The sequence below is a fragment of the Sinohyriopsis cumingii genome, chromosome 1, assembly GCF_028554795.1.
Source record: "Sinohyriopsis cumingii isolate HCF-2022 chromosome 1, ASM2855479v2, whole genome shotgun sequence".
Lineage (NCBI taxonomy): Eukaryota > Metazoa > Mollusca > Bivalvia > Unionida > Unionidae > Sinohyriopsis > Sinohyriopsis cumingii.
The window spans coordinates 23,388,917-23,403,947 of record NC_142961.1 but is presented as its reverse complement, the minus strand read 5'-3'; the positions used below and the strand labels follow the sequence as shown (position 1 = coordinate 23,403,947).

General features: G+C 34.5%; 1 protein-coding gene across 7 annotated transcripts in view; it reads right to left on the bottom strand.

Annotated features, from left to right (window-relative positions):
* LOC149806550 (putative 3',5'-cyclic phosphodiesterase pde-5) overlaps positions 1–15,031 on the bottom strand; it is a 256,230-nt gene that overhangs the window by 97,065 nt on the left and 144,134 nt on the right. For 4 of the 7 annotated variants that reach the window (XM_089954339.1, XM_089954332.1, XM_089954348.1 and 1 more), the window contains 3 exons: positions 14,714–14,865; positions 4,659–4,751; positions 3,752–3,820 (listed from right to left, as the gene is read on the bottom strand). In XM_089954339.1, coding sequence (XP_089810465.1) covers positions 3,752–3,820; positions 4,659–4,751; positions 14,714–14,865 — 314 coding nt within the window. Of the gene's footprint in view, positions 1–3,751; positions 3,821–4,658; positions 4,752–9,233; positions 9,365–14,713; positions 14,866–15,031 lie in introns of all 7 variants that reach the window. The other 3 variants (XM_089954365.1, XM_089954346.1, XM_089954355.1) reach the window with 1 other exon arrangement.

Here is a 15,031-nt window from a genome sequence, read left to right as displayed (position 1 = left end):
TAACCATAGCCATCACTTCTACTCCAGGTCATAACCATAGCCATCACTTCTACTCCAGGTCATAACCATAGCCTTCACTTCTACTCCAGGTCATAACCATAGACAGCAATTCTACTCCAGGTCATAACCATAGCCAGCAATTCTACTCCAGGTCATAACCATTGCCATCACTTCTACTCCAGGTCATAACCATAGCCATCACTTCTACTCCAGGTCATAACCATAGCCAGCAATTCTACTCCCAATTCTACTCCAGGTCATAACCATAGTCTTCACTTCTACTCCAGGTCATAACCATAGCCATCACTTCTACTCCAGGTCATAACCATAGCCATCACTTCTACTCCAGGTAATAACCATAGCCATCACTTCTACTCCAGGTCATAACCATAGCCAGCAATTCTACTCCAGGTCATAACCATAGCCATCACTTCTACTCCAGGTCATAACCATAGACAGCAATTCTACTCCAGGTCATAACCATAGCTATCAATTCTACTCCAGGTCATAACCATAGCCATCACTTCTACTCCAGGTCATAACCATAGCCATCAGTTCTACTCCAGGTCATAACCATAGCCAGCAATTCTACTCCAGGTCATAACCATAGCCTTCACTTCTACTCCAGGTCATAACCATAGCCATCACTTCTACTCCAGGTCATAACCATAGCCATCACTTCTACTCCAGGTCATAACCATAGCCATCACTTCTACTCCAGGTCATAATCATAGCCATCACTTCTACTCCAGGTCATAACCATAGCCAGCAATTCTACTCCAGGTCATAACCATAGCCATCACTTCTACTCCAGGTCATAACCATAGACAGCAATTCTACTCCAGGTCATAACCATATCTATCAATTCTACTCCAGGTCATAACCATAGCCATCACTTCTACTCCAGGTCATAACCATAGCCAGCAATTCTACTCCCAATTCTACTCTAGGTCATAACCATAGTCTTCACTTCTACTCCAGGTCATAACCATAGCCATCACTTCTACTCCAGGTCATAACCATAGCCAGCAATTCTACTCCAGGTCATAACCATAGCCTTCACTTCTACTCCAGGTCATAACCATAGACAGCAATTCTACTCCAGGTCATAACCATAGCTATCAATTCTACTCCAGGTCATAACCATAGCCATCACTTCTACTCCAGGTCATAACCATAGCCATCACTTCTACTCCAGGTCATAACCATAGCCATCACTTCTACTCCAGGTCATAACCATAGCCATCACTTCTACTCCAGGTCATAACCATAGCCAGCAATTCTACTCCAGGTCATAACCATAGCCAGCAATTCTACTCCCAATTCTACTCCAGGTCATAACCATAGTCTTCACTTTTACTCCAGGTCATAACCATAGCCATCACTTCTACTCCAGGTCATAACCATAGCCATCACTTCTACTCCAGGTCATAACCATAGCCATCACTTCTACTCCAGGTCATAACCATAGCCAGCAATTCTACTCCAGGTCATAACCATAGCCTTCACTTCTACTCCAGGTCATAACCATAGCCATCACTTCTACTCCAGGTCATAACCATAGCCAGCAATTCTACTCCAGGTCATAACCATAGCCATCAGTTCTACTCCAGGTCATAACCATGGCCATCACTTCTACTCCAGGTCATAACCATAGCCATCAGTTCTACTCCAGGTCATAACCATAGCCAGCAATTCTACTCCAGGTCATAACCATAGCCATCCCTTCTACTCCAGGTCATAACCATAGCCATCACTTCTACTCCAGGTCATAACCATAGCCATCACTTCTACTCCAGGTCATAACCATAGCCTTCACTTCTACTCCAGGTCATAACCATAGCCTTCACTTCTACTCCAGGTCATAACCATAGCCATCACTTCTACTCCAGGTCATAACCATAGCCATCAGTTCTACTCCAGGTCATAACCATAGCCAGCAATTCTACTCCAGATTATAACCATAGCCATCACTTCTACTCCAGGTCATAACCATAGCAATCAGTTCTACTCCAGGTCATAACCATAGCCAGCAATTCTACTCCAGGTCATAACCATAGCCATCACTTCTACTCCAGGTCATAACCATAGCCATCACTTCTACTCCAGGTCATAACCATAGCCATCACTTCCACTCCAGGTCATAACCATAGCCATCAGTTCTACTCCAGCTCATAACAATAGCCAGCAATTCTACTCCAGATCATAACCATAGCCATCACTTCTACTCCAGGTCATAACCATAGCCATCACTTCTACTCCAGGTCATAACCATAGCCATCACTTCTACTCCAGGTCATAACCATAACCAGCAATTCTACTCCAGGTCATAACCATAGCCATCACTTCTACTCCAGGTCATAACCATAGCCATCACTTCTACTCCAGGTCATAACCATAGCCAGCAATTCTACTCCAGGTCATAACCATAGCCAGCAATTCTACTCCAGGTCATAACCATAGCAATCAGTTCTACTCCAGGTCATAACCATAGCCAGCAATTCTACTCCAGGTCATAACCATAGCCATCACTTCTACTCCAGGTCATAACCATAGCCATCACTTCTACTCCAGGTCATAACCATAGCCATCACTTCCACTCCAGGTCATAACCATAGCCATCAGTTCTACTCCAGCTCATAACAATAGCCAGCAATTCTACTCCAGATCATAACCATAGCCATCACTTCTACTCCAGGTCATAACCATAGCCATCACTTCTACTCCAGGTCATAACCATAGCCATCACTTCTACTCCAGGTCATAACCATAACCAGCAATTCTACTCCAGGTCATAACCATAGCCATCACTTCTACTCCAGGTCATAACCATAGCCATCACTTCTACTCCAGGTCATAACCATAGCCATCACTTCTACTCCAGGTCATAACCATAGCCATCACTTCTACTCCAGGTCATAACCATAACCAGCAATTCTACTCCAGGTCATAACCATAGCCATCACTTCTACTCCAGGTCATAACCATAGCCAGAAATTCTACTCCAGGTCATAACCATAGCTATCAATTCTACTCCAGGTCATAACCATAGCCATCACTTCTACTCCAGGTCATAACCATAGCCATCACTTCTACTCCAGGTCATAACCATAGCCTTCACTTCTACTCCAGGTCATAACCATAGCCTTCACTTCTACTCCAGGTCATAACCATAGCCACCACTTCTACTCCAGGTCACTATAACAGGCATCAATTGTACTCTAGGTCACTATAACAGCCATCAATTCTACTCTGTGTCAGTATAATAGCTTACCTTTTGAGCTTTGGAGTTTATCAAAAGGGCTATCTACTGCTGTAACATACCATATCTATTCACCACCAAGTCCATCTGCAAACAACATATACCCTGACTAAGATCTGCACTCACAAAATTACCAGTAGATCAGGGTCCATCTTGTTTGTTCTACTGATTATTCCTCAAAAACTGCACAGACCCAGATCTGCTGGTATATTGTGCAATGGCAGATTTGAGATTGAAGTTTGCAGTCAGACTTGACTTCGAAGCAAGTATATATGACAAACACTAACAAGATCATACATTAATTTACAAATGTCTTGCACATAATTTCATAAATTGCTACCAAGATGAAATGCACATGTTGGCACAATCAGTGTAATTTTAATTTAATTCTATTTGATTTAGTTGAACCTAGTTTAATTAACTGCCATCCTGAATATATTTATTATATGATGACAAATATATAAAAAGAACGGAAGAAAGAACTATTACTTTCCCCTGATGTAAATGGGCATACATAGAATGGACTTTGTCCTATAGCCTGTCTGCATGTCCACCTCCCTGAAAAAATTAAAAACAGTAAGAAAATGTAAAATCTGTCCAAAAAACATGTTCAACTTCTGACGATAACATAAATATGTATTTAAATACTTTCTTTATAATTTTTCTTTCATAAACTTGTCCTTAAATATGACTATCCACTACATTAGACTTGTCCTTAAATATGACTATCCACTACATTAGACTTGTCCTTAAATATGACTATCTGCTACATTAGACTTAATATGAATAACTGGTATACTGCAAGAGTAAAATTGGTCCCAACACAGCCAAGAAATTCAAGATACAATATTTTGTGCATGTCCTGCTTCAATGGAAATTATGTTTAGTTTGCCTCCTTTACACATAACATCAGCGAAATGGCTAGGAAGAAAACTGAGCTCTGTCACATTCTAAAAAAGGAAATATCACAAACATATCTCATATGGACTGAAGCTTACATAGGGATTGCTGTGAAGGAATGTACATATCAATGAGTTTTTGATCACTATTTTACCTGATCTGTTTGAAGACAATTACTCAACATGAGGCTAATTTAGTTCCACAAACCTAATGAACTTCAACAATTTTTTAAAGCTTGATAACTTCTGAAGAAAAAAGAACTGTTGGGAAGTTTATATCCTTTTCTGACCTTCAGTGACACATACCTATCCTATATTATAAATAATGTTAGATAGTGATCCTTCCCTTGCAACCATGTTGTAGAAGTGTGGTGAAACAGTGGCAACTTATGAATGTCACCAGTTAAATTAAGAAAGTCCAAGAACTTTTTTTACAATCCTTTGGCCATTTACAGTATAAGTTTTGCTTTTATGGTAATAAAATGTTTAAATCAAACCTGTTAAATCGTTTGTCCATGTAAGCATCAGGAATGTTCAGCACCTCTCCTGTGGAGGCCACGTGACCTGCTACACCTTTGTCCATGGGAAATCTGTATGAAAAATGAATGTCCTGTATTCAAAATCAGTCACTTGACTGACCATGATATTTCTCAATATGTAAAACAAAAAAGATAGACAATTGACACATGTTTCACAGATAGAAATTGTCAAAGGTCCTAAACATAAATACCTAAATAGATACAAGTCCTAAAAATAAATACCTGAATAGATACAAGGGCACTGTAAAGTCTGATAATAAATATGTGTTATCTTTTAATCCATGAAAATTATGTGTATACTTTTGTATATGTGCTTCCTTAATGAAATTGAGTCCCATTTTAAAAGTAAAAATATTAATAGCTAGCAATTAAATTCAACAACGTACTTCATGTGCTGATCTAAGAAAGGTCTTAAAGAAAGAAGATATAATCATAACGAGGTAAACAGTCACCTAATAAGGAAAGAAATTAGTTTTAGAATGAGTTAAATAGTCATGTAATAAAGAATGAAATTAGTGTCAAAGTGAGGTAAATTGTCACTAATTAACAAGGAAATTAATATCAGAATGAAGTAAATAGTCACCTAATTGGAAATGAAATTAATGTCAGAATGAGGTAAATAGCATGAAATTAAGACGGAAATTAGTGTCACAATGAGGTAAATAGTCATCTTATTATGAAGAGAACTTAGTGTCAGAATGAGGTAAATAGCATGAAATTAAGATGGAAATTAGTGTTATAATGAGGTAAATAGCATGAAATTAAGATGGAAATTAGTGTCATAATGAGGTAAATAGTCATCTTATTATGAAGAGAAATTAGTGTCAAAATGAGGTAAACAGCGTGAAATTAAGATGGAAATTAGTGTTATAATGAGGTAAATAGCATGTAATTAAGCTGGAAATTAGTGTCATAATGAGGTAAACAGCATGAAATTAAGATGCAAATTAGTGTCATAATGAGGTAAACAGCATGTAATTAAGATGGAAATTTGTTTCATAATAAGGTAAATAGCATGTAATTAAGATGGAAATTAGTGTCAGAATGAAGTAAATAGTCACCTGATTAGGAAAGAGAAATTAGTGTCAGAATGAGATAAATAGTCACCTAATTACAAAAAGAAATTACCGTCAAAATGAGATAATTAGTCACCTAATTAGGAGAGAAATTAATGACAGAATGAGGAAATTAGTCACATAATTAAGAAGGAACTTTGTGTTAGACGAACTAAATAGTAACTGAATTAGAAAAGAAATTAATGTCAGAATCAGGTAAATGGTCACCAAATTAGTACATTTTTTATTTTTTTTGCTTGTTTTTCTCTTCCAAATATATTGTGTTTATGGATGTTTTGTGATTTTATGGCTGGTGGAAAATAAGTTTATGAACTATAAAGATACATTTTAAAACCATATATGCTGTGGTCTACACAAGACCTCAAGATCCACTATACCATTACTTGACATGCACAGGATATTTTTATGGAATAAAACACTACTACTGATAGCAGAACAACTTTAGACAGGACTCACTCAGTATAAAACCCTTCATTTTAACACCATGTTATAAGTCAGGTTTGGTCATGGATCCAATTTAATCATTTATATATAACACTTCACTTATAAGACAGTCACACTAAAACATGGTATACTCTGTGGTTGCCTTGGATAGTCTTTTAATGAGGTAGTCTCACTATTAGGTGGTATATTCTATGGTTCTCTTGGACAGTATTATAAGGCCCCCCCAAATAGTGTTTCCAGATGGCTGACTGTCACTATCTCTCATTGCTGACACTAACACTTTTCCCCCTATGGTAAACCAATTCACAAAAAATCACATTAAAGATATATAATTTAAAAAAAAATGAACAGCTCAATTTTAAAACTAGTGCAATAGAAAACATAATTTATTTTACATAATGAAGTAATTTCTCTATAAGATGGTATACTCTATGGTTCTCAAGGTTGATCTTATAATGAGGTAGTCTCAATATAAGATAATATACTCTACGGCTGTCATTCATAGCCTTATAATAAGGCAGTCTCACTATAAGATGATATACTCTTTGGCTGTCATTTATAGCCTTATAATGAGGTAGTCTCACTATAAGGTAGTATACTATATGGCTGTCATGGATAGTCTTATACTGAGGTAGTCTCACTATAAGGCAGTATACTCTGTGGCTGTCATTCATAGCTTTATAATGAGTTAGTTTCATTATAAGGCAGTATACTCTATGGCTGTCATTCATAGCCTTATAATGAGGTAGTCCCACTATAAAGGTGGTATACTCTATGATTCTCTAGGATAGTCTTATAATGAGGTAGTCTCACTATAAGATGGTATACTCTATGGCTGTCATATATAACCTTATAATGAAGTAGTAATGTATTACACTATATTCTTTTTCAAAATGAACCATAGAATCTATATTTCCATGATCAATAATATCTATTCACCAAGCATGTGCTTTATTAATTAATCAGTCATAATAATAACGATTAATTAGAAATTGATGATGGTTATTCTTCAAGAGATGCAATGGAAATATATTTATCATTAGTTATAAATGAAGGAGACTGGAAATTTAGTATGTCTACTGAAAAGTAGTATGTCTACTGAAAATTAGCATGTCTATTGAATTACAATTTTGGTAAATAGTGATAGAAAATTCTCTATGTAAACATAATAAATACAACAGCTCAACATCATAACAATCTGATAAAAATTAAAATGTGCTGGATGATCATGACCATCGTGCCCAAAAATAGATCTAAATTATATGTTAATTTTTTGTCAGTCTATTAATGATTACAACATTTTGCTTTTGTTTCAAATAAAATGTAAAAACAATTCATTTGTATACTTCCATAAATAAATAAAGTATCTTTTAGATCTGAATTTGCTAAGATCACATGGCCAAATCCAATTAACTCCATTAAGAATCAGACTAAAGGTCAGGAAAGCATGCAACATTAACACTTAGTGATACAATAAAACCTCACTATGACACTGTTTGATATACAATAAATCCTTACTATAACACTGTTTGATATACAAGAGATCCTCACTGTAACACTGATTGATATACAAGAAATCCTCACTATAACACTGTTCTCCTAAGCCTAAAAAGTTGACAGCCTTATAAGCATGATCACCCAATAGTATTTTATACATAATATTACAATCAAATAATGAAATGGGACCCATGATCATAAAAAACAGACTGTCTTATATTAAGGTACCCTATAGTGAGGAAATACTCCAATACAATCAATTTCCAAAGTACATTTTCCTGTCACAATATATCCCCTTTGTATGGTATTGCCCCTTCTTATAATATGGGCATAAGTACTGTTACTTGATTTATGATTTAATTCAATGTGAGTTATTTGTTACTGAGAATAATATAATGACATCATTAAAAAACAGTCTGTTGTCTTTTTATTCACTATTATATTACAGCATTGTTGGAAGATACATTAAGTAGAAGATATAGGGAGTACTATAGCTGCATTACTCTCCAGTAATGAAATTCTTATCTTTAGTATGATATATATATATATATATATATATATATATATATATATATATATATATATATATATATATATAATGGCCCTTCATTATAACATGATTCCTTTTCATTATAAGATGATTATTTTGAATTATAATATGATCCCTTTTCATTATAACATGATTACTGTGAATTATAACATGACCATTTTCATTATAACATGATTACTGTGAATTATAACATGATCCCTTTTCATTATATGATTATTGTGAATTATAACATGATCCCTTTTCATTACAATATGATTCTGTATGGGCTTTTTGGCCTAGAAATGGCATCATTCTTAGTTGTCTATGGGCTAATTATCATTGCATCATATAAATTTAGCAATAGTGAAATACTTCATACAAATTTAGCAATAGTGAAACACAAAAATCGAACTTCCTTATGTAGTGAATATATGCCCATCATGAAACAAACACTGTTCATGTATAGTGTGTAATCAATTTTTGAGTTTCATACCTTCAGTAATCCTTTAAAATCTGAAGTTAAATTCTTATAATTACAAATAGTGATAAAAAAAATAATGAATAATGCCAATAAGTTAATAACAGAACAATATTTTAGCAATTGTCTACAAAAAATTTCATAGCACATAAGCACATAATAGGGTTCACAAATACATAAGCAGATGCTTCCTGGTGTTATGAACTAATAACTAATAGTTTTTTTGTGTCACATGATGCAAATTTAATCAATCTATTGTTTGTGAGAAACTCTTGTTTACAATTTGAAATTGTTTATATAATAAAAAAGACAATATAACATGTATAATGAAACTTATTTGCAAGATAGTAAAGCAAAAATTAGGCAGGTTAACATCTTGCAATAAAAAGCAGTGGTATCATTTAGCGGCATATGAATGCAATCTAAGGAGTAGCTTAGCATAAAAAAGAATAAAATGTAAAGTATTCAAATTGATAGGCGTAAACAGGCTGTAACCATGGAAACCAAACCTGATTTCTTTTCTGGGCATATTTTCATCAAAGGGCCCTGTATCAAATATGCGTGCATACAGTTCATTTGTTTTTGAGTCTAGTAAGAACAGGGAAGCACGGTCTGCATTCACCAGCTTTTTTGCATAATTCTGTCAAAAAAGAAATAGGAAATGCTACTGTTAACATTAATGGCTGAAATCTGAGAGTTTTTACTATGTACATTATTACACCATAATTTTCCATGAATGACTTGCAACCAAATGTTAACAATGTAGTGCAACAAGGATGGATGCAAAGTCCATCTCTGCTGGGCAATGAACCTGGTTTCTCTGCTTGGCAGTCAGGAGCACATACCTCTAGACTAAAAGGTCCAGTCTTTTGATGCATCTCTATGTCTATTGGACTTGGTATCCCCTCCAATTACAGATCTCCTTCCATATCTTATAAATTCAATTTTTTTCAAGAGGGTACCAATTTTCATGTATTTTGTGGTTTGTTATTAGCCAAACTCAAGGAATAATGAGTCTGCAGTAACAACAGGGCCAATTCCAAAACCTAAAACTTTAAGTACAAACAAAAATCTCAATTTTTTGCATAGCCAGAAAAAAGTTATACCCATCAAAATAAATGAAATAATAATAATATGCTGGCAGATCTGAATCTACCTTGTTTGCATTAAGTAATTAGCTGAAAAATATTGTGCTGAGACATCATGCAATGGGTGATCTAGGTCTGTGTTGTGTGGAGATGGATGCATATTTTGCACTGATAATTATACAGTACAAAGATTCAACAATATGTCAGTCTCCAAAGGATCTTGACATGTGAAGCGATATTAGACAGGTTGTTTTCTATAACAAACTCACATGCAAAGCAGACAAATGACTAAAACTGAAAGAAAACAGACTGTAATCCTCAGTGGAAAAATTAGCCATAAATGTAATTCCTATACAAAACTCGCCCTTCAGCCAGAAATTTAATTCCTAGACAAGACTTGCCCTTCAGCCAGAAATTTAATTCCTAAACAAAACTCACCCTTCAGCCAGAAATTTAATTCCTATACAAAACTTGCCCTTCAGCCAGAAATTTAATTCCAAGACAAGACTTGCCCTTCAGCCAGAAATTTAATTCCTATACAAAATTCGCCCTTTAGCCAGAAATGTAATTCCTATACAAAACTTGCCCTTTAGCCAGAAATGTAATTCCTATATAAAACTCACCCTTCAGCTAGAAATGTAATTCCTAAACAAAACTCACCCTTCAGCCAGAAATGTAATTCCTATACAAGACTTGCCCTTCAGCCAGAAATTTAATTCCTAGACAAGACTCGCCCTTCAGCCAGAAATTTAATTCCTAGACAAGACTTGCCCTTCAGCCAGAAATTTAATTCCTTGACAATACTTGCCCTTCAGCCAATAGAGGCAAAAGATATTCTAATGAAAATGTCTCTTTCTTATAGTATATGCAGGACATGGTTAAATCTATTTCCTATACTTTTCATATTTTCCAGAATAAAATCCAAAGTTCTTGTATTTTGTGTAAACAGAAGTCAAAAGATTTGTTCAAAATGATGAAAAACTGTTGTAAAAGATGCTCCCAAATAGGATGATATTAATTTGGCTGAGTCACTGTGATTTTGCAAGCCATGGACATTCCATAGATCCTGTTCTAGTTACAGTAAGGTCCATTAAAATTCTGCTTTTGTTATATTTCAACCCAAGTGGAAGGTTGATTTTTCTTTTCTTTTCATATTATATTATTTTTTGGTTTATCAATTTGTTTTTTAACCATTTAGTGCATTGTTGAAACAGTTTTAATCAGTGGTAGCACATACAATTTCAAACTGTTTGTTGACCTTAGTAAATGGGCAACAAATCATTCAATGGTCAAGCTTCTCAGTTTTACATGTTTTTAATAATTAATAGTTACTTAAAAATATTCTTAAAATTAAATAAAAGATAAATATCATTAATGTTTGGGGTATGTAAGTATGCATGTCTGTCTGTCTGTCTGTCTGTATGTATGTATGTATGTATGTATGTATGTATGTATGTATGTATGTATGTATGTATGTATGTATGTATGTATGTATGCATGCTTTTGGATTTAAATGTATGTTAGTACAAAACTGGCTACATGTTACTTATTGAAAGTTAAGTTTTAAAAATGTTAATAAAAACAATTCCAATACCTTTCAGAAGATAAACCCTTCCAAAAACATAAGAAGTACTCAGATTAAAAAAAGGAAAAGATTTTTTTAAGGTTCTGTTCAAATTATAAAAATTAAAGATAACAGCAAAAACATAAAAATCTTAAAGGGTTTATATCATATAATGCATTGTAGATATTACATTATATTATATTATATTATATTATATTATATTATATTATATTATATTATATTATATTATATTATATTATATTATATTATATTATATTATATTATATTATATTGAAACACTCTGGTATTTATCATATCTTGGAAGCTCTGAGTTGCCAGAGAGTAAAGTTAATATTCATTACTAATGTGTAAACCAAATATAAAAAAGCACCATATCAGTAAGTACGGAAACAGCATGTTTTCAATTGAACATAAATTCATGAACACAAACATGAATGCAAGTTGAAAATTAATGCCACCTGCAAATCTAATTGATTTGTATCATGTTGCTTGTTTGGGGGGCACTTTAATTACAAATGTCAAGTTTTAATAATGCAACTATTTTGTATTTCATTATTAATTGTAATCTTGGAAAAATTTCTGAATTTTAGTCATTTGTTGTCCAAATTAGATTTCAGAAAAATGACATAATCAGTCTGTTGGAAAATATGAAAATCATATGGATTTGTGCCCATATTTATTGTTTTTCCAGCTAACAATATAAACAATGCATTCCAATAGACAAATTAACCATGACTTGGCCAGATTTCAGCATGCAAAATATTAAGCCAAGGATGAAATGTTTTCTGTCGGAGTTGTGCTCAAAGCAAGAGTCGACATATTAAAAAATTTGTGTCATTGCTCTACAAGTGAAAATTTAGGTCACTGCACCACAGTGTGAATATTTCAGTAATTTTGAAAGGAAAAAAGTAAAACATGGATTTCTACTGTAAACTGCCCAACACCTAGTACATTGAAAGTCTTGAAGTTGTAACAGAGCACCAGCTAAAAATAACCAATCTACAAGTTGTAACAGAGCACCAATTAAAAAAAAGCAATCTACCACTTGAACTTCTACTTACGGTCATGATAATTCTCAATAACGGAGTTCATTTATGGTACCAAATAATTTAGAATAAAGCCAGTCTAAATAATCTACAATCAGGGTGGGCAGGGTGGGTGGGGGAGGTGGAGGCAGGGATCAAACATAAGTAAAGACATCAGAAAGTTTCCTATTATTAATCAATTCATATCACAATCTAGTCTGAATAATTCATAGCTGAGGATCCCTTAAGAGCTAAAAATTGACCACTGACCTTTGTGTTGTGTATTTATGACATTGGTACTAAGGTTCATGACCTTAGATAAATTATAGGATTCCAGATCACTTAAATCTTGAAGTTTCTAATACCAACATAATTATTAGAATAAGATGCATAAGGAAGAAACTCCTCAACTGTTTTTTTTTTAAATCATTTGTATGCAGATTCACAAGCTGAAGAGGAAGCTGGACAGAGTTTATTACCCTTGCAAAAGTATCTAGTGAGAATGTTTGGTTAGCTTACTGCACAGCTTGACTTGCTGGCTTATTTAGTTGCTAAACAACAATTACATACAATGTCAAAAGTCTTCATAACAAAAAAGATAAAATAAAAAATCCCGTTACAGAATATAGCTGTGAATAGTGCATCTTATTTTAAAGCCTGTATCATATCGCAATCCAGATCTGAGCAATACAGTTTTGCAACATCCAGGACCTTTGTTTCAAGTGCTGAAAGTTCAAAAACAAAAAGACAGAGGTCAATGTTTAGCACTAAGATGTCTTCATCTAAATAATCTGATGTAAACTTACGCCATTTAAACATTAGATCCTGGTCTGATTTCTGGATATATAATGCAGAGTTAATTTCAATATATAATGCTAAAGTCATATAGTCATTAAAACTGACAATGAAAGACTGACAAATGGAATAGAATGTTCAATACAAGACTGCTGTATCTATCTATATGTAATATGATACAATTGCAACAGTACTGATCAAGATCAGCTATCATATAAAGGCCTGAAGGTCAGGATATGTGATGTAATATAAAGGCCTGAAGATCAGGTCAATGATGTCATATAAAGGCCAGCACATCAGGGTCTGCTGGCATATAAAGGCCTGAAGAGCAAGGTTAATGCTGTCATATAAAGGCCAGCACATCAGGGTCTGCTGGCATATAAAGGCCTGAAGAGCAAGGTTAATGCTGTCATATAAAGGCCAGCACATCAGTGTCTGCTGGCATATAAAGGCCTGAAGAGCAGGTCAATGCTGTCATATAAAGGCCAGCACATCAGGATCTGCTAGCATATAAAGGCCGTGAAGAGCTGGCATATAAAGGCCTGAAGAACAGGTCAGTGCTGTCATATAAAGGCCAGCACATCAGGATCTGCTGGCATATAAAGGCCTGAAGAGCAAGGTTAATGCTGTCAAATAAGGCCAGCACATCAGGATCAGTCATGTCAAATAAAGGCCTGAAGAGTACGGTCCATGCTATCATATAAAGGCCAGCACATCAGGGTCATTGCTGACATATAAAGGCTAGTAGATTAGGGTCAATGCTATTATATATAGACCTGAAGATCAGGTTCTGCTGGCATATAAAGGCCTGAAGATCAGGGTCAATGCTGTTCACTGGATATTAATATTGATAGAGTGAACTATACAGCACACTCTGATCTGCTGAAACAATGGTGAAATAGCAGATCTGGTCTCAGTTTCATTTATGTTGTCACATTTTCCCCACAAACTGATATTTTTAAATGTCTTTATAAATAGCCTGATTGATGAATATTCATCAGACATAATGAATAAAAAAAATTATAGTATCTTGAATTCTCTGGAAATAATTCTTCTTTTATCTGCAAGGAAAATATTAAGATTACCTAACATATGAGGAATTCCTCAACTCCTGCATCCAAAAAAGGACTTCCAGATGTAGCCAAAACTTCTATTTTTTTGCACTTAGTTAAACTAAAACCCCCAAAATATCTCCTCAAAAGTAGTGTAAATATTTCATATACCTTTGAGATATGAAAAAAAATAATCTAAAGCATCAATTTATTCTGAAACATTCTGATGTCCTTATCTTGACAACCAAAACACTGGATATTGATGTCTTAAGCAACTATAGCAGGCATATTCTGTCTAAATCTAATGCACTAGTCACTATATATCTACACTCTTATAACAGGACCTTGTTTGTTACCATAAGGGAGGCAACTCATGAATAACAAAAGCGGGAAGAGGGTGTCATTCAGTTTGGCAGGGAATGCAGCACTACCCAAAACCCTGACCTGATTTCCTGTCTCTCACATGATACTTTTTCATAATTTCCATCCTTCTTCTGTTTACCCAGATCAAATATTCTGGCATAAAGTTCTTTGGAGGCACTATCCACAAGGAAAAGTGAGGCACGGTCTGCATTCACCAACGTTTGAGCAAAATTCTGCATTGAAGCATTATAAATTTGATTGTGGAACATTTGGTTTGCAATGAAATCAAGAGGGCGAAAGCTGCAAGCAATAACTATTATTATCTATTTTTTTAAAAATAGCCATCAGAAGAATGAATTATCTTCCCAACCAATTACAGTTATTACAAATATAAGATTA